Source organism: Corvus moneduloides, chromosome 3 (genome assembly GCF_009650955.1).
Source record: "Corvus moneduloides isolate bCorMon1 chromosome 3, bCorMon1.pri, whole genome shotgun sequence".
Taxonomy (NCBI): domain Eukaryota; kingdom Metazoa; phylum Chordata; class Aves; order Passeriformes; family Corvidae; genus Corvus; species Corvus moneduloides.
Window position 1 is genome coordinate 116,771,695 of NC_045478.1, and position 27,374 is coordinate 116,799,068.

Sequence of the window (27,374 nt, forward strand, 5' to 3'; positions counted from 1 at the left end):
TAGGTCAAAGCCTTCTTAAAAAGAGATGTATTAGCACATGACTAAATCCACTACAGGAATGGATTTTATCTACTAAGGAACTGTACCCTTCTGTACCATAATGTTTATTTCAATTTTTCTTTCCCTTGAACAAGAGAAAAATATTTTGATTCAGTGTTTGGCAATTCAAGCCAGGTTATTGAAAATAATAGTCACTTGGAATGTACCAAGTGCTATTTTTAGTGTAGTTCCTTTTCTACAGTATTGCAAACCAAAATCTTTAGTTTCCCACTAAATACAATACAAAAGTAGTTTGTAAAGAGTCTTTAGACTTTGCACTTCTTGTCCCAGGTAAGTGGCAAATAAGTAGTTGTCACTGACATGTAGGGCAACAAATGGATAAAGCAAGCATGGATTCTGAGATCTATAATTTTTAATAATCTTTAAACTAGCTACAAAATGTCAATCACTTCACAAACTGACAGGAGACATAAGGAATTTTCATATTACATGCTGTAAATGATATTTATCTCACAGTTTATCTAGAGTTCATTCATTTAGGTTTTTTAATTATTTTTTAATTGTCAGCTACTAAACATCTCAGCGATTTGGTGTGCATAGCTCTAGGTAAGCAACAGAGAACTGTACCGATAACAAACCACATGGGGATAGCGACTAGTAAGAGAGAGCCTTATAAAAATTACATTTCTTTGCACCAGTCATATGGTAGTTGTTTCCTCCAAAAGATAGTCTTCAAAAGCAGCAGACAAACCCAATATATTACACTTATTTCTTTTTGTCTTTGACATATTTTCAGCCAAGCTTTTATTTTGCTGGCAATGGCTAAATGGTGAGTGCCAAATCCCTCTTTATTTCATAATTTAAAAAAATGATCATGATTAATAACTATATATATATCAACAAGAAAAAAGTGGCACAACTGCAAACTTGCTGGTATAACATAGTCCCAAAAGAGTCCGAATACTGAGCATGCTTTTGTTGTCATCGTTGGTGTGCTACTGCCATGGGAAAATTCTTGTTTAAGTAGGAGTCTAAAAGTCTATTTATTCCTCATGCATAAATGCATAAATCACATCACTTTTTAGTGCAATGCTTGTTATAGTAATATAATTCCACATTGTCTAATCATGAAATCATAACAACAGATAATGGCAATGAAGAACTGAAGACAGCAGGTTTAAGTGCTTAAACATCATGATACCCAAAGACAGGAGCATGGCAGTAGCTCTGTGGAATGTCACAGTTTTACAAGAACAATACTGTATATTTAAAGGTTAACAGCACATGTAGCATTCCAACAGTGTTGTCATTCAGCAAACATCATTAAAAAAACAAAAAAATGAGGAGAGGGGAAAAAAAGGAAAGGAATCCAAAATGGAAACAAGGAAAGGAAAGGAAAAACCCCAAAAAACATCATAGTGAGCTATAGCCATCAAATCAGCACTATGTACAACCTTTGGAAAGAAAGATATCTAGAAAAAAATAATTACAAGTATCATTTTTGGAAAGCTGACAAACTACACAGGACAACATTTACAATGGGGCTGATATGTGCATGTGTGCAAACCTAGTAGATAAATACCATGATAAAAGCATGAAGGTGCTGCCCTGCTGGACAGCATTAAAAGGAAATGCACTTCTCTGCATTTAACCGCTGCCCAGCATCTTTGTTGCACGCTGGTTGGCTTCATCAATCCTGGTTTTGTTGGAATCAGCCTGGGGAAACACAAAGGAAAGAAAGATGAGTACAGGGAAGAAAGAGAGTATGAGAGAGAAAAGGAGTACAGGGAAGAAAGACAATTCTTTGTGGGTACCTCCATAATTTTGGCTAGGTTACGGAAAAATGAAGCTTGAAAATACTGGAGAGCTGCTTTTTATAGTGGCATTAGGGACTCAAAAGGAGATTTACTGGTTTCGTGACACTTCATGTAGCCTTTGAGCAGAGCTTTTCTGTTTGTGATCAGCTCCGCTGAACTCCTGTAAATGCTGTGCCAGATCTGTAGCTGGTGCTGATAATAGCACTGGTGGTACTGATGGTAATGGATGACAGCATGAGAACTGGTGGTGTGCATCTGCATTTTGCTGGGGAAAAGCTTCAGAGCCCTCTAAGATTCAGTGGACCTGGACTCTGGTCTAATTTAGATCATCAGGCACCAGTCAAAACTAAAATTTTGGTCAGTGTAGAGATTCGCTGGAGCAGAGAAGCTGGATCATCTGATGCAGGAAATGCTGGCAAAGATAAATTTCTTTGAAAAGATCAGCCTGAATATCTTTGGTCTACATGTGAAAGGAAAGGAATATGTGGGAATGATGCCAGTACTCCACAGTTCACCAATGTAGTTGCAAGACAGAGTAGCCTCTTTCCTTGGGCAGCAGCATAAACAGGAGTTAAGGAAAGGCCGGGATTCTACTGTGATTTGAAGCAATCAGACTGGAATTTAGTCCTGCACAGACTGAGCCATTAACTGCACTGTTTTCCCTGGGGTAACACCTGTCGTGATTATTAAATGCCATTAATAAAATGGCACCACTTGGGAGGTTTGGGAGTTCTCTCTGAGTGGGGAGATGCTTCGACCATGACTTTCTGTAGCTCTGCTGAAGTTAGTTTTGGAGACTGAAGACACTGTTTTAGCTGACAAAAACTGGCAAAGCTCCACTCAACCCCACGTTGCCATGCCGACTTATTCTAGCAGAAGCACTAGATAGAAAATGGTTTCAATTTTTAAAATCAGACCTGTGGGAAAGGTGAGAATTGTGTTGCTGCTTTAAAAGCATGGGCCCCAATAGCAAACTCTTTCTGTGGTTTGATGGCTCCATTTTGTTAGCTTTGATGATTGTTCCCACATCTCTGCAGTGTATCCAAATTGTACAGATTTATTTTAAATCTCCAATTTGCAAAGACAGAATGGTGAAGCAACTTTCCCACATGCATTTAAAAATCCTTTAAAAATGTTTATACTGATGTGCAATAAATCATTCTGAAATATCATGGGCTTTTCTCCATAATTGTTTTGGAAAATGCTATATAGATGTGCATTTTTAGTGCAGCAGCATGTGCCAGCTCCTCAACAAAGGTAAATCAACAAAACTACTCATTGCAAGCCACAGTCCCTTATTTTAGCCATGAGTTTGACCTTGTCTACCACAATTTTGTGTGCTTTTGCCAAAAGGTTACCTGAAAAGTTAATGGGTTTGGAAGCAGTTACCTTTGTCATGAAATGCATGAATATTCACTGAACAGTGACAAAATATCATGTTCCTAATGATGTTTAGACCTTAGTATCTGGTGAATGACATTGCATTGAAGGCAGTGAGAGTCTTGTGGACCTTCCCACTTAAGACAGAGTGCTTTGAGCTGTTCCTACTTTCCTCCCAGCCTCTCATTTATGATAGATTTTAGGGCCAGGCTCTTCTGGTGATGATCTCTGTGCCATTTGACCTACTCATCCTATCCTCATTTTGGTTTTTGTCCCTTTCTCTCTGATCTGAGGAAAGGATAAATAAAGCCTTTTATTCACTGCTGTCCTGATTACTGTGCATAGGTCAGATTACATCACTGCACTATGAGATTGCTCTGGTTTGGGTGCATGCATCTAGTTGAAGGTAAATCCTTTAGGAGCATTTGTGATGCACTCTGGGGTACTTTGGGTTAGCTTTGTGATGTACCCCAGCTTTCACAAACTGTGCCAGCCAAGAGTCTTTCTAATGATCATAACTGACCCAAAGCACAGTGCCCCAGCTGGTCAGGAGAACAGGCCTGGCAATGCTGTCAGGGGAATGAGGGTCTGTTGGCATATTTCATTGCAGACTGGATGTGCGTGCAGTTGTGGTTTCCCTATTATCCAGCTAACCATCATTTCTGACTTTTATAGAGGGTTTTATTAATACATTGTGTTCTTTTTCTAGTACCTCATTACTGTGTGTCTTTACTCTGGGAAATTTGGCTTATTTTTCACTAAGACTGAAGACTGTCTTATTTTTGTGCTGCTCTCATGACAACTCCTCTGTGTACAATGCAAATCCATCTTTCACAAATGTGTCACTGTTCCTTAGCCAAGGGCCCTGGGTGATTTTATGAATCCCATTCACTGCCAATGTTATTTTGCCATTGCTGTACAAAATGCCAAGGTCTGTAAGAAGACCATGTAGACTTGGAAGGCTGGTCCCTTAGCTCACTGCTCTCAGCATGCACTGCCTAGATGTTTGGCCCATGTGCTTTATGTGCACAGAGGGCCTGGTCAATGTTTTCAAAATCCAGATGTTTGCAAGCCTGAGCTGGTAGTAGAACAGTGACTTGTTGGGCTTGCTGTATTTTGGGATAGGATCCTGCAGGCACAGGTAGGATGCCACTGATTTCCATCCACAGGGCACATCTCCTGCCACTGTGACATGAACAGGGGAGGTGGGAACACAATAGTGCACATCCTCATCGCTTTGGGAAAATAATGTATATAATAGGCTTCTTGTTTAAAGGTACTTATGGTGTAGGCTGTATAAACTCCCAGTCCCTTCTCGCAGTATAGAGAGATGTGCTGCTTTCTAGTTCTTTTCATATGGATAGCAGCAGTAAATCCTTCCCCTGATGCTCCTAGTTTTCCCAGAAATATGAAACGGTGCAGAATGGCATCCCAGTAATACTGTGCATTTTCCAATACAGTCAAACACATGCAGCTTTATAAAACAAGACTTTTGACCAATGCAAAGCCACGTGCTCTGCAGTGCCAGGTGATGGCCTCTCTGTCAGGGATGATCTTCCCACCTTTCAGACAATGTGTACTTCACCCAGTTCTCTCTGGAATTCACCTCCAATAAAGAAAGCTCTTGGAGTGAATCCCTCAGTGCAGTATTTTCCTTAACTCTTTTTACTAGGCTCTGATATAGTTAACTGACGTGAAAAACAGGGACGGACATCCTGCTTGTGTGCGGAGGCTTGCATGTGTAAGAAGGCTCAAGAGCACCAGCTCTACCACTTGAGGTCAGAATTAATTCTAAACACCATGTCTAAGTCCTTGGGTTACACCCTCAGGTTGTGTAAATCTCAGCGGAAGTGCAGAGTTGTGTTGATTTTACACCAGATGAAGATCTAGCCTCTTATGTCACTTCAGCCTGGCTCTGCCTGTGCCTGGAGCTCTGCCAGTACCAATGCAGATGGCTTGCAGATCTTGGGATCTAAGGATGGCAGTGAGCTCCGAGCCGGGCTTGGAGGGGGCTGCTCTCTGCTTCAGAAATCTGCAGTGCAGGTCTGGCACAGGAATGCCGTTTTAGGTGGTGATTTTGCAGAACTAGTGCTGAGCTTTTTTTATTCCGCTGGGGCCATGCAGGGCCCAATTATGCATAAATAACTATATATATATATATATACATAAACACACACCCTCCCCCAAGAGAACAGGTAGATCTCTGTCCTAATGTTGTTTTAAGCAGCACAACAAAACTGGCTGCACTGTTACCATATGGCAAAGTTTTGCTTAATAAATCCCCATCCTCTTTTGGGGACTGGTCCTCCAAGCAGGTGATCTAATCCTGAGCTGCTCATGAAGTTTCAGAGGAAGGAAAAGCCCAGGAGGGTTTAAAACTTTCCAGGAAGTTCCAGGGCAGTCAGATCCATGCCCCACAGTTCCGCATAGCTCAGGACACTTGTCCTTTTTCAGAGCAATTGCAGAAGGAGCCTTGATGTCAGCCAAGGGGTCCCCTTGCAGTTGTGTGGCAAACTCAACAGCTTGGGTTCAACCCCACCTGCACTGGAGGCTACTGCAGATTCACAGCAGTGAGCTCTGCTTTGGCCCAAGGATTCGGAGGGAGGAGAGAGGAGCTATTTCTGTCCCTTGTCCTCTCCAAGCAGAAAGGAAAACACAGCCCCTTTCGGGGTCTTCTTCGAAATGGCAGCTCTTACCTTCTCCATGATCCTGTCAATCTGGCGGTTCTGTGTGTCGATCTCGTTGCCCATGTCCAAGGCCATGTGACGTAAGTTGCCAATGATGCCGCTGACCTGCTCGAGGTTCTCATCCATTTCATTTTCCCGGGCATCATTTGTTACCCTGGGAGCAAAACACCAATTCTTTAAAGCAGAGACAGGAGATTTCCCCCTGAAACCGTGATTCACCCGAAACCTCCACTGCATCCTCTGTCACTTGTCACCTGAGGAGCAGGTTGCTGTGCTCAGCTTTGAAGAAAAGGGATTAATGAGTTGATAACCTGAAAAATGTTACGTGCTTATTTTTTGCATTTTGGGCTCAGTTATCTGGGTTATCAGTGCTCTGTTTGTACTGCTCATGTCTGCTGTTACTGAGTGTTGCTGTCTGAGCTGGCAGTATGTACCACATCCTGCACCTCTCTGCAGTGATCATCCTTCCCAAAGAAAGAATGAAAGGGTGCTCCATTTGGATCTGTGTGTGGTTAGTATTCATGGGAAGTGCTGGAAGGTGGTGGAATTACAGCTATAGTAGCTCCCCTCCTTGAACTGCAGATAGTTAATGAATACTGTGCAGTCCTTGTATGCTTGGGGCTCACAGAGATATCGGGGAAGAGGTGCTTCAGCTGTGAAAATCCTGACCTAACATCCTATTTAATTAACTGTATTTCTGGTGAAAGACAGAACCAGCTTCTCTCAGATTTACTGGCTTCAGTAAAGATCATTCATCTCTCATTCTTAGCACCATCTTTTGCAGTTGCTTGCTCTTTGGAAGAAAAAGCTTGTGCTTGAGCCAAGGCCCAGATCAACTCTCCAGTGACTGAAGAGGCAGGTGGTGACTGATGCTGGGAAAAGCAAACTCTATGGATCCCACTCAGAAAATTCCTACTTTGAGCCTCTTACACAATCTGTGTTCATGCAGGTGCCCAAGGGGTGCTCCCGTTTATTTGCAGAACAGCTATGGTGTAGCATAACTTCCTTCATTGCTATTCTATTATCATGCCCCAGCCTTCATTTTGGTGGGGCTGCCATCCAGAAATAAAAAAAAAAAAGTGAATGGCAGACCCATCAAACTTAAATGGCAACTCCATCCCACGCTCCAGATTGTATGACAGCATTGTTTCTATCACACTGACTTCCCTTTATCACAGCAGCCAAAAAAGTAAGTGGATAATAGTTTTTGGAAGGATAATTACTTATTAATCTAGTGTCCTTAATCTTCAGAGATCAAAGCTTTGCCTACTGGTATGCTGTTATCCATGCTGATAGCATTGTCATCTAAATACATGCCCCATAAGCACTGTAATCAGTAGGTGCTTTGTGCTGGATCCCTATGTGATGTGGGAAGTTTGCAGTGCGGTTGCCATTAATATAGCTGTGTGCATCAGACTGGCTTTCATTTGAGAGCCCAGGCATTCCCACTGTTTCTCCATAGCTGTGGCTTCCCAGCAGCTGAGGAATGGGGCATCATTCCCCATGCAGTGAGGTTTTGAAGATACTCATGAGCAGGGGAGGGATGCACCTCTAGTTTAAAGCATTTTTCAAGTTCTGCGCTTGGCTCTAAGCTTTGGCAGGAAGCCTGAGGCTTTTTTGTTGTTGCAAAGAAGGGAAGGGCTACTTGATGCTTTGGTACATCTTCTGGCAAGGATGGATAACGGGCACTACATGCCTTGAGACATAATGGCAATAAGCTAGTATTTATCTGACACTTCATTTCTAAGGCGTTTGACAACTGTCATTAGTGAGACCCATAATAAGGCCTCCAGGAAAAGTGTTCACACTGGGAGCTGGAGTGCAGAGGACAGTGCTGGCTGGCCATGGCTGTCTGCACCCTCACGGTGCTACTGTGAAATAAATAAACAGACATTATTTCTAGTTTATTATTGCCCAAATCTGGGCAGTCTCAAAGAGGAAGGTTGGGGGTTGTGTTTTCAAGCATCTTCTGGTTCTCAGGGCCAAGACCCTTACTTCCAGGATTTCCAGCAAGGTAACCATTCTTTTCACTAGAGCTCAGGTGACCCTCAGGGCCAGGAGAAGTCACTAGATGCAGCAAACCTTTAGGACGTGTCTTAATCACCATCAGCCTGAATCTGAGTACCGCTTGGTGGAAAACCCTGGCTCCATCACATTACCCGGCACCTCTGAAGGAGTTAATGAGCACCACAGAACTCATGACCATATGGAAGAAATCTAAATATATCAGTGACAAGGAGAACAGAGAGAAAACAGTGGATAAAAAGGCTCACCTGCGGATAAAGCCACCACTGATGGCCATCTGCTCCCGTTCATCTACGACACGTGCAGGCTGGCTGGCTACAACACCATCCTGATTATTGCCCCAGGCCTTTTTGTAAGCATCGCTTGATTTAAGCCTATGCAAAAAAGATGATGAGTAAAAAAGCATCGAGTGCACAAGGACAAATGCAAAACTCTTTACCTCTCCAAGCTAAAAGCTGAATCAAGCAAATGAATTTTCAGATAGAGGGTCATTGGTTGTATACCGATATATCATAACCCTGAATAAAAGGAGGGGGTGGGTTTTTGTTCATTTTTTACTTTACTGCCACAACAGTGATGGTCAGAGGTTTAGTTTCCAATAGGGTGAATTGCAATTGTCAGGTCTACAACACTGCACACAGGTTTTTGGATGTTGACTTAGTTTCCAGAAAGAAGGAAAATTAAAAAAAAAAAAAAAGAAAAAAGAAAAAAGAAGAGAAGAAATACAGATAAGTAGAAAACATTGTTTCATTTCAGTGACACATATGTTTTGACATCAAACACAGAGAACGTACTGGCAGACAGACATAAAAACAGAACTGCCAAGTATAGTGTGTACATCACATCACAGCAACACACCCTCTTAGAGAAAAATGGATTTGGCTGGAATTTAACATTTTACCATGCAGAATATTTGGCTTCTGTTGATATTTTTTCAATATGTATGTGGCATAATAGGCATTTAAAGCCACTGATCTTTCCCAAGGTGATTTGGGGATGATTTTATCATAGGGTTCATTAGATTTTTCAAATAATATATCGGTACTTGAAAATAGTAATCATACATCGACAGTTGATGTACAAACCTTTGTCCACAGAGACAAAAAGTAAAATAGGCAGAAGTGAAATGAGTGCAGGAGAAAATAAAAGATACGAGCAATCTAGCATCAGAAAGGGAAATTTTTCTACATTTTTCTTCATGCACCAGCTACAGGCATGAATAAGAAGTAAAGCATTCTCACTAGCACAGTTGCCCCAATAGTTCATCATACCCTTAATGCATCAGCAGTAACAGCCTTCACAATAAGCAAGACACAGGCAAAAATGGATCATCACCTCCTTCAGGAGTTTTAAACCACAGGACTTCAAAAACAGCCTAGCAACTTGTTATATTTGTATTTTGTGGCAGTCACATTAGCTTTCAGAGAGCCATTTTTAACTGAGCTGCCACGGATAGAAAATTAAAATCCAGGCACCCCTAGAGTGGCAGACTGACGTGCAGCCTATTTAGGGCTGCTGTCATTGGGGTCACCAGGCAAGACTGAACATTTTAACAGGGGAATGTGAGGGTTTGGGGTCCACAGGTATAAGTTCGTGATTTTATTCTGGAAATGGGGCAGCTTCCAACAAAACCACAGGGAACTGCAAATATCTCTGGTTTTGCTGTTCCGTGGTCAGCTCCAATCAGTCCTATAAACAGCCCTGTGGCTTGGATTTTGGGGGAGGAACTGAAGGTGCTTCTGGGGGATTTGGGAAAGGACATGGCAAACCCATTTCTGGTGTTGTGTTCTCTCCATGCCCCCTGAAGCAGCTCAGTTTTAAATGAGCCTGAAGATGTGTTGTATGCTCCAATACAGAATTAAAATGCAGATTAAAAGAGGATCTTTCCTACTCATCTGTTTTGTTGCTTATTTCCTATTAAAGTTTGTGAAGACTTAAAAAGATTATGGTTGGCTTGTTTAATTTTAGTTCTCTGAAGCTATACATCAGCTTTGGCATTTCTAGAAATGAGTGGAAGTAATTCTCTTGCTGCAGATACATTTACAGGGTTTTGCCTGTTCTTTAGACCTGTGCAACTTTGGCAGTGAGATAGTCTCTGTGTTTAAGGTAAATGACTTTATACACCCAGAATCTGATCTCTTGTTTTCTTGTGGACTTCCAATTAAAGTCAACAGATGGAGTCTGGATCTGCTCATGGTCAATAGCAATTGTCCTTTTGAATGCAACCCGGTCAAAGTTCCATGCCGTGGGCATTTTGGGTCTCCTAAGAATGTAGGATCAAGCTTTACATATTTTTAGGGCTCACAGAACTGTACTTTCACTATATATCAGGGTAGAGTTACATGTGAAATGTTAATCTTTTTTAAATATATGCCATTAATCTCCCAGCAGCCAGAAGAGCATTAAGGGATCATGGTGATTCTGATGCCCAGAACTGTATGGATTTCTCTCCCACACTCCACTCCTCAGAACATCATCTTATCTGTACCAGTGGAGTCCTGGCTTAGTGACTCAGGGAACAGCCTCTGAAAGCATTGTTCATCCATACTCTGAGCACTGGTTAGCAATGCTGACCTATGAAATCTGTCTGCAGACTGATAGGGTCACAATGCCTTAGAGAAGGGAAGAGACACCTTTACAAATTAATGCCCCCTACAACACCTGCAGAACCGTTCTGTTCTTGCAGCATGACGCTGCAGTCGTAGCAAAGTGGCAAATGTTTTAGTGCCACATGCCAGGTGCTAATCCCATCCCTGTCACATGTCTGGCTGTCAGTTCTGAGTTTTACAGCTTGCACAGTGTGGGAGATGTAAAGTTTCTGCTGTATTCATACCTGCAGCTCTTGTGCACCAGCTCCTCTGGTGCAGGGCAGCAGGGCTAAAGCCTGTCAGAGCTCATACCACTTGCAAAAGGGGTTTATGCAGCTCTTCCCATTCCTCCTGCCCTCTCTCCCATTGCTCTTCAAGGCAGTAATAATTCTGGGCAAAATGTTTACCCGAAAAAAGTATTCAGGGCTTGGTACAAAGAAGCAAAATAGATTTAAAAAAAAAAAAAAACCTGAGGCAGTATCTGCATTGTGTCCCAAGGGAATTAACTTCAAAATAAATGTGACTGATAAGGCAAAACCCCAGTCCTGATGTTCTGATTTTTCACAAAATACCCCCTGAACTCTATGACACCTCTCTTTCCTTTGGTCTTGATAACCAGGGTAGGACCTGGCTTTGGCTGTGAACAAAGTTCACCCAGAAAGGGAGTTTAATACTACAGCAACACTATTCTCTGTTTTGTTTCCTGCACAGTCTCTGGCCAACCATTTAGGAATGCTTTCACTGCAACCTGGCTTCATGACTACTCACTGCATGCTGGATTTGCCATTCCTCAAGGACTTGGGATTGGTCCACTTTGTCCCCAATTTCCTACACCCACATAACCGCACATCACATTTTCATTTGGCATTTAAAACAAGCTTTGCATTACTTGGAGGACAGTTTCGTTCAAGTGTGATGGCATGCAAGCAAATTTGATTTCAACATTTCTGCTTAGTGTACGTGCTACCCAAACGAGACAAATTTGGCATGTTGAGGTTTTCTCAAATTTGTTGCCTGTGGCAAGACGAAAACCATTTCAAGTTGGCTTCCAATTATGTAATGTCACATCTCTTTCAAGATATCAACGAGGACTATTTCTGTTGAACAACAAAAAAAGGTGTGACTTTCATTCACAATTTTGAGCAATGTTTAGTATGACCTCTTCTGCATTTTTCAGCTCTTTTCTTTATGAAACTTGTTTGTGAAAATACGTTTCAAAATTTAGGGTGTCCAGGAATAAGGTAGCCCCAGAGTTTTTTTTCACTGGAAAATGGAACCACTCAGTACACTTTGTGTAAAATGTTGAAACTTTTACCATTAAAAGGTGTCGACAGTGAAGCTCTCACTGCAGTATGCCTGATTTTAATGCATCTACAGTAATTCCCAGTCAGTTGTCTATGCTATGAGATGAATGCATTTGAACCAGAATCGTTCTTTCTGCATGCCACATGCTCATCCTGTCCATGTGCCTAGCAAGGATGAGCTTCACAAGGCCTTTGGGATCAGCCTTAAGTGCTCAAAGAGATGAGGCAGGCAGCACCTACTTGTTACATGGACAGACACAAAGACCACAGAATTTTCCTAGGTCCGTCAAATTCTTTTCTGCTTCTTTCATGTCCTTATTGATTTGGTCCATTCCCTCTTCGATGCGTTCCAGTTGTTCTGATTAAACACAAGTATTTTATCCCCACAGAATGAAGCAGATGGAAAAGGACAAAGAAAAAAAAGACAAAAACTTCAGACATTCACTGTGACAAAAAACTGGACACCACATAGCAGAGCCGGTACCCAGTACCTACTTGTTACAAGGACATATGAAAAGGCCACAGCATTTCCCTAAATCTTTTAAATTTTTCTCGGCCTCCTTCATGTCTTGGTTGATATGGTTCATGCCTTCTTCAACACGATCGAGTTGTTCTGGTCAGGACAAAGGGATGACAGTGTGGAATGAATTGTATTTTTGTTTGTTTGATTTTGTCTTCAACAGAACATGAAAAATGACCATGTAGAACTGAGTTAATAATGACATTACAATGCATTAATCTGAGCTGATGCATTGCTGAAAGGATGTATGCTGCATTGGATGCTGAAGGTTTTTTTCACTAGTATGGGAAGAGTAAAACAAAGGAGGAATTTATTTGAAATATATTAATATAAACAAGACGTAATGATGTAGAAAGGAAGGGTTATAAAGTTCAAGGTCCAGAAACATAATACAATACATCAACTTACTATGACACAGTGACATCCAGGAGAAAGAAAGAGTTATTATTTTGCATTTATGTATGTTAATATTAGAGAAAATATGTCATTCCATGGAAAACACTTCAGTTACTTACGCTTACAAATGCCTTGGAATTAGGTGGATTTGGGCAGCACAATTGCTTTGATTAGTGAGTGAGAGAGCTGCTAGTTAATGGCACCAGAAATGGAGTGAGCTGTTAAGGGCTTGTATCCAGGTACCCTTTTCTCCCAGAGGCTGAGGAAACTGAGACCTGCCACTTTGACTGGCGTTGGATATTGATCTCTAATCTGAATGTGGCCTCAGGGCTGGTTTTCTTCCTGGTGTGGGTGCTGCAAATCAGGAGTAACCTCAGTGAACATGGAACAACTGAAACCACTCCAGGAGCCTGATGCTCTCCGGGAGAGGGTCACCAGCTGTGATGTTCCTTGTCTCTGGCCCCAAGGGACCTTACGGAAACAGCCATTGAGTGAAGACTCGTGTTTTCAGTGGGGTCACTTCTGCTTTGCTCCAGGGCAAGTTAAGAAGCACCAGGCCCAGAAACCAGCCATATATAGACCCTGTTTCTCTGCTGGCATCAAACAGAATTTGGCATATTTCCACCTAAGGCTGGTGGTGGTTTAGGGTTTTTTTAGCGACCTTGTGGCTCAGAATAACTTAATGTGTTAATTTTTTTCACTTTTAAAGCTGGGCAAAATGTCCTAGAGGAGCAGAATGCCACGATGTAAAAGTGTAGGAATGGATTCTCCACTGATGTAAACAGATAGGGATCCAATGGGACCAAGGGTCCTGTGTGGAGTCTGGAGTAGGGACGGCATTTTATATGGGATTTACATTTTACACGGGATTTACATTTTACACCATTTGTTCCTGAAGGATAAACTCAAATACTACCCAGGATCAGAAAGTTACTTGGAGCAGCACTTCAATCCATTAAAAATTGTAAGTGTACCTAAACAAGGAAAAGTAAAGCAATCCCAGTAAAACATGAATACCTCCCTATTCCCCATATGGAATAGAAAAAAAACAGAATTAGACTGTAGAGGAAGGAACTAAAAGCACTGGTTGTAGAAGAAATTTAATGTCATCCCTGACATTAACTGAGTCCTATCCAGGAAAAAAAGGCATTTTAGAAGAAAAATCATATGCATATTGACGTCAGTGTAAAGCTCTTCTTGACTTCTTTGAGAACATGAATAAGCCTAATTTCTTACTTGGGTTTCTAATAACAATTGAGGTTCAGCTTTTCAAAGCTTTCTGGGGGGTTTAGACACCCAGTTCCCATTAAAATTAATTAATTTTAATGGGAAACAGGAACCTAACCCCTCGAGGGCCTAGAAAATCCTGGGCTAAATTATTCAAGCTGGAATAATTCAAGTATTGAACTTGTGCTCTTTGTTTAATTTTTGCATGAGACTGGGCTTTGAGAAGGAGAGGTGCCATGTCAGTCTGGTGAGACTCATCTGCTTTTCAGCTGTCGGTTCTCATTCTCCTCATTGGATGGGCCTCTCTCCTGATACCAGGGGAGTTATTGATCCCAAATTCAAGGATTTATTTAGAGGATCAGAGTTACCTGGCACTGTCCTCTAAAAGGGGCACATATTGTGTAAGCAAAGGATTGGGAAACTAAGAAGGAAACCTGACAGAGAGACTGCACAAGTTCTGCCAGATAAACAGCTGAGCTGAGAACCAGAAATGCAAGGTTGGATTGCCTGAATGCACATTGCAATTTAGGCTTCAGCAGAAGCTTTGGTTTGTGTCCGTAGGCACCGACTGTCGTTCTCATCAGAAATGTGAGTCTGTGGTAGAAGGGGACACCCCTCCCTGTGCTCCTGCTCCTCACTAACCCCGGGTCCTGCCTGCTCCTGCAATTGGGCAATGCTTACTCTCGCTCTGGGAAGCAGCTGTGGGAGTGGGAGCTGGCTTTTATGCTGGTTCATGCAGCATGATGGGATTTGCTACGCTTCTGTCACAGACCCCGAGCTCCTGCTTGCGAGAGCTGTGCTTGCAGAGCCCCTCTTCAGTTAAAAGAAGGCTGTACCCACATGTGCATTTTGACACTGAGGGGAATGAGAGGCACTGACCTTTCGTCCATTGATTTTCCTGCTAGTGCTTCTCTAACCTTGTCTGTCCAGTGGAAAAAGCCAAGTTAACACTGCATGGGTCAGTCCTAGATCTGGTACCACTGGTGGCTTTCAGTCTAAGCAATTCTCCTTGCCCCCATGCACATTGTCTGAAGCCATGTATGTAAAAGGGCCTTTTGAACTTTCTTTACCTGTTTCCTATTCTGCCTAAATAAATGTGTATTGAAGAGTATATTTGACACAACTCAAAGACTTCCATTTAAATCATAGCCCTCTCTAGAATCCTGACTTTATCCTGCTTCAGAATTTGTGTTTGATGCCTGAGCTATTTCTGAATAGGAAAGGGAGCCACAACTAATTTATCTTCCATTAATGGAAACCTCATCAGTGTAAAAAACCCCATGTCATACTTGTAGCCCAGAAGTCTAGACAGCTGGCTGCTGGTCCTGAAACCACTTGGTAGCTGTTAATGTTGTGGGATGGATTATTAATTGGTTTGAATCAGCATAGTTATGCTGGCTTCATGGAGCAACACCAATTTATACCTGTCAAAGATCCGGTCCCACAGGCAAGAAAATAGATTCATGAGTCTAACCACAATTATTGAGGCATAAATATTATAGTGGAATTAACTTAATGAGGTCACACTGGATTTGTTTTGGTATAACTGCTATTAAAATGTGGCCCAGAATGAATCACTGCTGGTAGGAAATCAGATGGCTATTGAGAGGTTAATTTAATGTCTGTTTCCGTAGATCTTCCCTATTCCAACGTTCTGTGCTGTATTAAAGGTTTTAGGGAAGACAGTTTGTTTGCATATACTGCCATGAACCTACGCAAATTCACGCCTACAAGAGATAATGTCTTTTGTCTTCCATTTAGAGAAGCCCTTCAAGGTCAGAGTTTGAACATCGTTTGACAGTTTGTTGCAATATTATTTGAATAAACTGCATCTATATGTTTATGTATGATATATGATATATACGTAAGAGAATTGGTGCTGGCTGGAAGCAGAATACACATCAGAGATAAGTTTCACTGAGATTTCCTTCATTTTTTTTCCCTCTGGAAAACTCTGCTAATTATTAGCCCTTTTTGTATATTGATGTCTGAGAACACCACTTTCATTTCAAGGTAGTGACCATAAATCTTCTTCCAGATCTTACAGCAAACCAACGGAAGGACACAAACAAGAACAGTTTTTTACCTGTATCATTCTATTTGTGAGTTACTTCTGTAAGATAACTGAGGGCCCATAAGCTAGCCCTGTTAGTTTTATCACAGCATTGTGGCCATTTGCCAGTGGGTCTTTGCCAGGATCTTCCGTAACATCCTGGCAATTCCCCATCCTGTGACTGATCTGGGTTAAGTGGCTGGGGCAGGGAAGCTGTAGCAAGGGCATCCCTCAGCTGTTCCTGTGGTCTCCTGAACAAAAACAGCTGCAAAAGCATCTTACAAGGCATTGGTAGCAAGACCAGCACAGAGCAAGCGTGGTGTTGCTTCACCTTTGCATCCCCATCTGTAATGTATAACAAATATTCCTTGACTGATGTCCAGGATGTGGGGCCTGTGCTTGAATGTCAGTTAAATGCCTGTGGAGATCAGAACTTGCTCCTTTGCCTGGAGTATTGTGCAGTGAAGCAATTTCCCCTAAGGACAATTTTAATTGGAGAAAAAAAGAAAAGAAAAAGGGCACATTGAAGAACACATTGTAATCATAATTGCGTACACGAGGGTTTCATTTGAAAGTCAGCAGATTAACTATGTCCAATGCTACGCCATGATCCCATTTTCCATAGAGGAGAATCATATTGGAGCGTAGTATGTATCTGGGACAGCCTTTTCAGAAATCCTGAACCCTGACCTAGCTGTGCTCTGAAAGGCACTGCTGGGCACAGATACCAATGGAAGAAAGCTGGAGGGGAGAGCTGTAAGCCCACATGTAGCTGTGCTAAATATAACAGTAGACAAAGGCATAACCTGCTTTGTGTGGGTTCATTTGTCTTTTGTTCTGTGCTACAATTTCAGCGTAATTAATACCAATTCCCCTGTGGAATCAGGAGTAGTTGTGAGTTCCCTTTTATTTTGCTAATTAGCCATAGCATACAAAACTGCCAAACTCACAACTCCTGCAAAAGGAGTGGAGGTAAGCTTGCATGGGTACCATCAACTGGTACCAGTGCTTTTGTTTGTAGGATTGCCCAGTTATCTCCAAGTTTTATCTCCTTTTTAAGCTTGATTTGGAGTAAGATCTGCTGGGTAGGTTAATCTTCTCCCCCTGTTCCCTGGCATTGCTGGTTGTGCATTTGTGGTGCAAGGAGAAAATTCCAATTGCACTGACATTTTCTTAGTGTCTTATCAAAGTTGTGGCTATTCCTCTGTCTTGTCTTGGATGAAAAATGACTGTGCTGCTACTGTTGTTCTTGGAAAAGTTTCTCCCCTCCACCTCATTTGGAATACAGGAACAAAATTCTTCTGTAATAAACTGCACGAGGACATCATTACACAAAAAATGTCCTTGAAGGTCCAAATCTTTGACCATGCTGATATGCCCCGGTGATGGGAGTTTCCTTTGGATGAAGACAGCTACCAGTCTGGGACCTTTTCTGTGTTAACACTTCAGGTTTACCTTCATATCTTTACTTTGTACTATTAGGTTTATTTGTACAGTCTGTTTTTAACCAAAATGCATCCAAATATTAACATTTTTCTAACTTAGCATGCTTTAAAGAAGCAGAGGAATTGCCATTGCTCAATAATCCTTTGCAGCATTAATTTTTTCATGTAAATACAAGTATTTTTGTTTAAAGACTTCTATACATACTTTTATTTAAATCATTAATTAAGGGAGCTTGACTCAAAGCCAGATTTAAAAAAATGTAAGCATTATGGATACATATGGGGGCTGGGAAAGGCTTTCTTAGTGAGGGAAAATACCCAGCAAGGAGAATCTAAACTCCTAGGTCCTTCCTGTGGGCTCCCTGGGGGAAGAACTGTGTTGAACTGGTTTGGGTGACAAATACCTGACCCAAAAAATGACAACTCTTGATATTGCAGAAGGACTACTCAGGTTCCCATTCTACAAAGGACGCTGGAGGAGGTCTCTAGTTTTTATGGGAGTGCCATTCTCTGTGAAACAGAAAGCTCTTGTGAAGCTCCAGATCTCCGAGGGTCATGACAGACTCTGTAACCTGCTGTGCAGCCAGCTGTGCTAAACCTTCGGGCAACAGCATCTATCCAGGCTGGCTTTGTTGTACAATACCTGGCACTGTGAAATTACCTTGACCTATTGCCTGTTATGATCCCAGAGACTACTGCTTACTGATACCAGAAAATAGTTCTGCTTTGCAGTATTTGGGTTGAATCAGCTCAGAAAGGTTTTTCCATGTAAGGTCTGTTTAACCTCAAAGCAAGCAATCTTGTAAGGAAACCTAGAAATGGAGCTTCAAGCAAGTGCAGAGATTAGATCTTCTACCTGCCGCCCACTGGAAAGATCAATGTCATGTTTTCTGTATATTTAACACCTAATAATCTTAAGTGACTTGTGCAGTCAGCTGCAGAGAGATCACATGGCAGTGTTAGCAAATTATGTCCTTAATCTGATAATCTGCTGAGACATCCGTGAGCTGCACACATTGCACTAATTACAGAGGGTTCAAAGTCATCATTAGTGTATTTTGCCCAGTAGTGTCCTTTATTGCTAAAATGAAATAAAAAAATTAGCAATTACTACACTTACATATGGTTAAAACGGAGAAAACTTAATTAAACATTTAGCATAGTACAAGGTTACAGTATTTGTAGGGTTTGTAACATTATTTGGCTGTTTTCCTTGAGAAATCCACACTGTATAGTCATAAGCTAAATTCACTGAACCACTAAAGGCATGACCATAACCAATTTAAAGAGGCTTCAAAACTGTCTGATTCTTTCCTACAGGTATTGACTAACTGCATCTCTGGCTGTACAATAAGCATTTCAGGTCTCACTGTCAATAAGGGTTTAAGACTGAGTTCCCTGGACTCCAGAGAGGTGAGTGTGTCCAGCCTCAGCTCCTTGGCTCACCCAGATTGTCCTTCCTGTCATGGCTACAGAGTGAATCAGTCAGACATACTGAATACAGGGGTTTAGCAATAGTAGAATTCCAAAGTGAAAAAAACCTACCAAAATTCAGGATTAAAATCAAAATAAATCTCCCTAGAATTCTGTGGGAAAGTAGCAGTTAAAGAACAGAAACATATGTTCCCAAAAACCACTAAAGTTTCTGCTGCTCTGCCTGTGAATTACATTGCAAGACACACCTGGGTATTCCCAGACTTTCTTTGACAATATTTGTGATTTATTACAACTGTATAATTCACTTCTGAAATAAACCACATTATTTAGACAGGTGCCGTGTCTGTTTCAACGTAAGTAATTTCTGGTTCTTTGTATTCAGTGGTAGTTCTTTTACTGCCTTTTTTTTTTTTGAAGACAATAAAATATTCTCTGTAATATTTTTCTTGTCAAGACAAATCAATGTGACAAAATTTGGTTGGGTTAAATTCTCCTCCCTAAAGAGGGGATGTTGGGGGAAAGCAATGAGACATACATAAAAGAGCAAATAGAAGAAAATACTTTCCATTTAGGTCTTGTTATTACTTTTCACTCATTATAGTGTCAGAGAGGAAGGGACATTACAACTGGAAAGGACCTGTCTGGTTCTGCAGTCCGTTTCTCAACAATTCCATACCCTTGTTTATTATCATCATCTGGGTTTGATGAGTAATACAGCATTACCTCTGCAGAAAACATTTCCTAATAATAATTTTGTGTCATGCCACATAGTAAATAATAACAGGGGCCTTTGGGGGGCTGGTCTGATAGAGAGTAGCAGAAATTTATACTCCGTTGATTTATTGGAGCCACCATTTTGCTGGGGCTGTGGGGCTACAGCAAATGAAGACTTATTAGTTATATTGAGAGGGAGAGAAAGCTACCTTTTCTATGTAGTATTATGAAGGGCAAAAATGTAATTTCCTGGAATGTATTGAATATATCAGGCTCTGTCTTTGTCACTGTCATCCACAGGAAGGTAGTCTAAGCCTGAAACCTCCTATATGGACAATTGTAATGAACTGATTGTGTCACACCTTTTAATGCTAAAATTCTGTCATCCCCACCACCTCACTACTGTACAAAAAGTAACTGAATTTTACACAAACTAAACCTGTTTTACCTTTTCTTGGGTTGCATTTATTGCATGTCTTTCATTTGTGACTTAAACAAGTGGGAAAATTATGTAGCACCTGCATAAATAATGCTGGATTTTACACTTATAGAGACAAATCTTCTCATCATGTATCTGGATCTTGACCCAAAGCTTGCTGAAATCAAATGGTGATTTGGATGAGTTCAGCCTGCAGCTCTCTTTGACATTAATGGGAAGCAGATCAAAAGAAGTACAGACTCTCAGGCAGCTGTTGTACATTTTTCTCTGTTGGACAACAAAGCTAAAGGCAAAGAGGTTTTGGGTTCTCATGCACAACCACACGTATTTTCTGTCCCTCATTTCCAGGGTTGCACACAGTCAGTACAGCACTTTGAGAAAGGTTATACTTCCTTACTGAAGCAATCTGAACTTACCTCCTTGCTCATCCAACATAACCAAAGTCCTGATACCAGCATCTTTACTCTACATCCCAATAGTGGTAGCAAGGTAAGGAGAGAGAGGGGGAGAAGAGAGAGAGAGAGAAAGAGAGATCAGTGAGGCAACACTCAGCCCTTGGTATGGGACATAGGAAGACACAAGAAAAACAGTGAAAGGAATGACAAGGGGCTGATGGCACAGTCCAAAGACATTATGTGTCTGGACACTGTGTAAGGAACCAGGTACTCTCCATTGTACCATCAGTCTCCTGGATTCACTGGGATACCGGACTTCTGCAGAAAGCACTAAGCCATGGACCTTGCGATTAAAATAAACACTTTGCACAGGAGTAATTTCTAAAAGGAGAAGATTCATCTCCGAGTTAAATGAAGCAGGAGAAGGGAGGATGGGGGTGTCGATATTGTAGGTGGATGTTAATCTCACAGGAGAAATTCCCAGGGAAAACAGATATGACACAAACATGTTTGGGAAGGAGGCACAGTGGTTTGTGCACAGCTCTTGCTGCTGACAGAAGTCAGAAGGCTTACCTACTTAGGAAATCCAGTTTAAAGCAGGCTAATATTTAATAGGATTAAGCCATATTTTTTGGCTCAGTGATCTAATAGATATGGGTTTGAGCCAAGTTTTAATACAGTCAACAGACACCTTTAGCATTAATGGACTTTGAATTGGGCTTGAAGGTAGGATTTTCAAAACACCTACACACTGAATCTGCCTCTGCTCCCACAGCTTAGTGGGAATCTTATCACTGCCTTTACTGGATACAGGGTTTGAGCAAAGCTGAGCCATTCACAGCTCCCACCTGCCTAAACCAGTGGTAGGGCATCTTTCACAAGTACAATTTTTAGTATGCGTTATCATCACTCTGGGATGTGATCAGGTGTCTCCGGTTTCTGGGTGCTGTGGTACTGAGCTATATCACACATCAAATTATCTCCTTTTTAATTACAAAGGGGAAACCAGCTCCATTCTGCTTGGAGCAGTGATAACATCTGTGAATAATTAATGGCCTGAATGATCTCCTGACTCTTGCATGTCAATAACTAATGCAGTAAGTCCTCTGTGGCCTGACAGCTTGACAGCAGAACTACCTGGACATGTGCAGCAGTAATTCACTTGTTGCCATGATCATAAAGCTATCCATGCTCCTGTGAAACAGATAACACCACCCCAGGTGGTGGTGTCGATTTCGCAGAGGGCAGGGAGAAGCCCACAGTTGCACGGCTACATCAGGAACAGAAAACTAAAGTCCTGACCATCCATCTGGCTTTTCAAGCCACCCTCCCACTCCTGCAGGCAAATAAAGGACTCCATGTTATCCTTCCAGCCAGCAGCCCTGCTCACTGCTCATCAGTTTTTGTGGGAGCAGAAAAGTGTCTCTGGCCATCAGCTGCCCTGTCCACGCTCACAGGGCACTCCCAGGCTCCCACAGCCCACACTGGTTCAGCCACAAGCCCAATCCTGCCATGCTCAGGGCTGTTTGCCTGGTGCAGCTGGCACTTCTGAGGATCCTGCTCAGCTCAAGAGGGACATGAGGTGCCTCTTGTGCCCTTCTCTACCTCTCCCTGCACTCCCATTCTTGTCTTTAATGTCTACATCACTGCAGAAACTGGGAAAAACATCAGATGTGTGCAGGCTGGTTTGCTTCCTCTTTTTAGAATGTCCCTGTGTGAGTTGCCAGATGGACAGAAAAGGCCTCCTGCCTCTCCCCATGGTCTGCTGCAGCCTGCTGCCCTCGGGTCAGCCATCTACCAGGCACCCACTGCTCTCTCTCCCTTCAAGTTCACACTGCATTTACTTGAATTCCAACCAGCTTTTATTTTTGCAGCCTTTAGAAATTTAGGGTCCAAGGGTTATCTTAGGTTTGCCAATTTAGAATAAAGAAACCACCTTAATTATCTTATATTTTCTTAAGCACTGCTTGTGCAACAGTCTTTTATTGGGTCTTTCTATACTGTTGGTACCCAGGGAGGTTTTACCCCCCCAGATTTGTATGTATTTTAACACACATACTCATGCAAACACAAGAAGGCTGCTTGGGTCCTGAGTCACCCTGTGTTTCAGTAAATATGGTGCAGTCTGACATGGGACCCTTCCAAATATTGAACTCAGAAACCTTTAGTTGGTGCTGTGATAGTTGACGGCTTTTGGTGAATCAGACATAATCAGGCTGAGAAACATTTACTGCTCTTTAACCCTTATTTTCCTACTGTGTTTAACATCTAAGCAAACTACCTTTACACAGCTAAGATGTCCAGTGACCTGAACAAGACGTGCTGAGAAATGAACTCAGCAATTAGACCCTATGGTTTGTATTTCATATCAAATCTTTACACAGAGAGAAAGAGGTGAAATTTTCTTTTATTTACCTGATCATCAGTGCCTTTTAATTTTATCAGGCAACACTGTATCTCTCTTAAGAACAGCCTGCCACAGCATTAACACAAATGTGAAAATTTTAAAGGGTCTGCAATGAATAAACTTGTCTGCATCTGTGGTCTAATCCAAAGCATATTGAAGCTAATAAAGAGGTGGTGACTGAAGAGGATGAGGTGTGATTCAGACATCAAGTGACAATCTCCTTCTGTTCAAAATTTCTATTAAGCATTAATTTTCAGCTTTTCCACAGAAAGAATTAAATGTGTAAAGTCAATTAAAAAATAAATCACATTCATGCATTTAAAATAGAAAAGAAAAAAGAAAAGCTCAGTATTTCCATTATGACTGATATTTTAGATAGCTCAAACCCCAACCTGTCTGTAAGACAGAACTATTCTAAAAATGTCTTCATCATCCAGATGTCTGAGCAGGAGAGAAACACTCGGTGACTGACCCCCAGTGACAACAGACTGAGGCATCTCTGGAAAGTACAAAACCTCAGCTAAAGGAATATAGAAGAAGAAATGTGCCAAACAAGTGTGTTTGGGGGGCAAACACAGAAACTCCCCTTGGTCTCAGCAGAGCAGGTGTCACTTGAGCTGGTTGCTGGGACAGTGTGTAACAGGAGGTGATGAAAGCTCTCCTGTGAAGTGCCAGTCCAGGAGAATATGTTTTACAACCTCTGCCCCTGAATCCTTGATGACAGACCTGCATCACCATGGGCCCAGTGGCTGTGCTTGGGTTTGTCTGGTCCTGAGGGCTCAGGAAGGATTCCCACCCACATCCAATGCTCTCCAACATCAAGGACATCCTGTGTGGGAAGCCATGAATGGGTAGAACTAGTGGGGTCCATCATGGTTTGAAATTGTGTGCTAAAGTTCCACCTTGGCCAGGATTAGATTTCTTCCTTCCTGTGCAATGGAGGAATGTGTTCAGACCCTCCACAACTTGTACAGGCAATCCTGTTTAGTTTGCAGCAAAATAAGGGTTCTCAAAAAAATGAAATGCTTAGGGGTAGGTCAGGCCAGAGAGATGAAAAATGCATCTTTCACAAGACCCTACAGAATTCATGAGCACATGCCATTTTCATCCAGTTCTTAAATCTGCAACAGCCATCTGTTTCCAGAACACATTCTGACTCTCTTTGTCTTCTCATTGCACTTGAGAGGAGAATTTGGACTGCTGGATTTTGTCAAGACACAGCAAACTTCTCACATTCTTGTCCTTTAGAAGAAAATGGCACAGCATGAATTGCTTATGTTGAGGCATTAAACTGGCAGCTCTGGAGTTCCTCTATTTATCCATAATGCAGATATTCTGCAAATGGTAAAATATATAATATATATATAATAATTTTGCACATTAGATGACCCTTCAGAGCCGGAAGCCAACACTTCCAACTTAAAAATGTATCACATAAGGTGAAACAGACCCCATAGATTTTAGGAAAGTTGATGTCTTTCAATCTTTCATCTAGGCTCTAATGTTTAAATAAAAGCAAACAAACAAGCAGTGCTGATTTGGGTTCTGCATCATTTATATGAAGCACATGCCCTGGTTCTTCATTTGGCCACTGGCAAAGCTATTAATCAAAGAACCAGAGTATGATTTTAAACCCCTGGGCTTAATTCAACTCATAGATACTTTAGTCTGTCAGTGCTTCAGTGAAGCCAGTTTAACAGCATAACTGGGAACCCTTTTGGAGGCTTTAATATCCATTATCCTTAGTCACCAGTAATAGCTTTTTAAAACTTTTTGGCTGGTTTTTTTGGTTATTTGGTTTTTTTTGCTTTTTTTTGGTGAGGGTTTCACTCAAAGCAAGTCAGCAACAAAACATTCACCCAAATTTGCCCAGCACTTTGGAGGGGAATTGCATTGCTGTATCATTTCTTGTTATTGCCGTTACATAACTTAATCTCCCAAGATGGAAATAAAAGTAGGAAGAGAATTGGAATGACTTCTCAAAGGGCTCATCAGTCCCTCCAGGAACATGGTGTGTTGGGTCCTATCCTACCAAAGGCAGCTACTCAAATTTTGGTTTAGCCTGAGGGAAGATTTTCCTAACACTATAAGAGGATGATGTATTAGGTAGAGAATCCAAATTCTGGAAATCAGTTTCCCTGCATTTCAGGAGATATCCTGAAAAACATATATACACACTCTCAGTTATGTGAAGAACACGTAAACTTCCACTTTGATGAAGAATTTTGCTTTAATCAGAAATTATAGAGTTTGCTTTGAATGAACTAATACAGACAATTATGTACCAGGACAGGCTGACATGGCTAGCAGTTCCCACAGACATTAAAGAGAGCTGCCAACAGCCTAAAGACAAAAATGTGGTCAAAGAAACATTTTTCAGTCATCCATAGTAATGAATTTGCTCAGCTCCTGCTCCAGGTTCCCTGTCACCCTGTTAACACTCCGATGTCTCCCTGTGCCTGATTAAAGAGCCACACACTGCTGCTCCACCTGTTAAATCAGATCCTCAGCCCACATGAATCTGCTACCCCCTGGTTAACCCACACAAAGGGGTCTAATCCTACATTGGAGGAAGTGAGACCAGAGTTATGGATCACATTCCTTTGTGCCAGATACGCGTTTCTGTGGAATTACACTGGTTAAAACACTTTGCTGAGGGGAACTGTTCCAATAGTTCAGTAGTTCCAATAGGTCTAATGATGTCAAAGGGATTTTTCAAATTAGCTTTGACAAGGTTTAGGCCAAACTCTAAATTAATAGAACACTTTTTCTTCTACTTTTCAAACTAAGGAATGTTTGCCTGTGATAATAAATGTCAGGGTAAACTCACAGCTGGTAAAGTGGCATTCTCTGTGTTCAGTGTCCTGCGTATGGCAGCATCAGTTATCAAACATTTATAGCTCATCATTTCACCTTTGATACTTCACTCTAACCTCATATGAAAGAAGATAGTCCTGCCTGGATTTAAATGTACAAAACAGCCCTTTTGTCTGTACATTCCTAAGTGCTTTCTTCTGAGCTTTTAGCACTACTGATCTTGTTATTTTTTCCTTGCTGCTTCATAGCTACAAACCATCTTTTTTTCCCCATACTACCACAATTGATTTTCCTCAAAGGCCATAGTGGTCACACTGAAAGATGGAAGCAAACTCCCAGCTTTTCTTCCCATACGTGATATTCTGCATTGCATAATGTTGCCTCAGAGGTAAAAAGCTGGAACGCAAAAATAAGAAGGTCAGCTACAAACTGTATTTAGTCTCACTTGTTCTGCCTCAGTTCATTTTCATTTTATGTTTTGGCCCAAACATTGCACAGCATCATCATAAAATACAGGTATTTATAGCACTGAGTGGCTCAAAAGAGCGCTGGTCAGTGCAGATTAGCTGCACTGCTTGAGTATGATGGGCACCATGGAGCAAACTGGGGTTTGGAATCTGTCATTCCAGTACAGAGCTGCCTTGGGGCAAAGCCGTGGCTGCTTTTGTAACACTTCTTCCTTCCCTTGTTGTGCCAGAACTGGAAAATCAGCTTCTTGCAAAGCTGGGTTATAAAATCAAGAAGCAGTAACATAGTTGGCTTTCCTTGCCCATGTTCCCTGGGAGCAGCATCAGGGCTTCATCTCCAATCTCTGAATAGTCCTCTGGGGCAAGGAGGGCATGTCCCCATTGTTCCCCCATTGTCCCCCCATTGTCCCCAGGCTATGACCTGCAATTCAGCCTTACACGGCTACGGGGCTTCCCTGGGTGGGCAGCACTCTTCTGGCTCTAGGATGGAGTCCAGTCAGTCTGTTTATTCTGTATTTCCTGACAGCAATCCATACAAATGTACACAGTAATAATGCTTAAACATGGAGGCATCCTTTTCCTAAGAAAGGAAGAGAACAGAGTAAAAAGCATTCTTTCCCTGAGTATTTCCTGTCTCCATCCACTAGACTTAGGTTCTGCTAGGTGAGGAAGTCTAATTGGATTTTTGGGGTCTATTAAATCAGAGCAGTGCAAGTTCAATTTCAAATACTCTCACCATCTGTCTTTTCAGTATAAAATCTCTCACTTCCTAAATGCTTCTCTTTTTTTTAAAGTACCTAGGAAAGGGGATTGGAATAATCAACCAGTTGTTTAGTCCACATAAGAATTTTAATGGTCTCCTGTAGTCACATTAGTGAATACAATATTCAGCTCATTTTAGAAGAACTCCCTTGACTACTCAGTGCTAGTTTTAGCAACTTCTCTATTTGGACAGGAAGATACTGTGGCATCTGAATAAACGCCAGGTCTAGAGAGATGCTGAGCTCTTCCAAGAAGCGCTATAGACCTACATAAATTCATTGGTGGATTCAGCAGTCCCAGTTCTCCTCCCACTTTGCCATTTGCTGTGATTTAATACTGAAATTCCAGTGGCATTCACAATATGCTGGTTCAATATGTTAGGAAGATTCAAGCAGTGCATAGGCCACACAAATACGGCTCAGGAGAGACAGGGCTGATATTTACTGATGGCTTGGCCCCAAGCAAATCACTTCCCTTTCTGCGCTTCTCCTTCT

General features: G+C 41.7%; 1 protein-coding gene across 2 annotated transcripts in view; it reads right to left on the bottom strand.

The window, feature by feature from the left end:
- Positions 1-390: 390 nt before the first annotated feature.
- SNAP25 (synaptosome associated protein 25) overlaps positions 391-27,374 on the bottom strand; it is a 62,258-nt gene continuing 35,274 nt past the window's right edge. Inside the window, exons 4-8 of one of the 2 annotated variants that reach the window (XM_032103690.1) lie at positions 20,449-20,497; positions 12,042-12,159; positions 8,158-8,283; positions 5,894-6,038; positions 391-1,716 (exon numbers count right to left, since the gene is read on the bottom strand). In XM_032103690.1, the coding sequence (XP_031959581.1) occupies positions 1,648-1,716; positions 5,894-6,038; positions 8,158-8,283; positions 12,042-12,159; positions 20,449-20,497 (507 nt within the window). In that variant the 3' untranslated portion in view covers positions 391-1,647. Of the gene's footprint in view, positions 1,717-5,893; positions 6,039-8,157; positions 8,284-12,041; positions 12,160-12,296; positions 12,415-20,448; positions 20,498-27,374 lie in introns of both variants that reach the window. The other variant, XM_032103691.1, reaches the window with a different exon arrangement.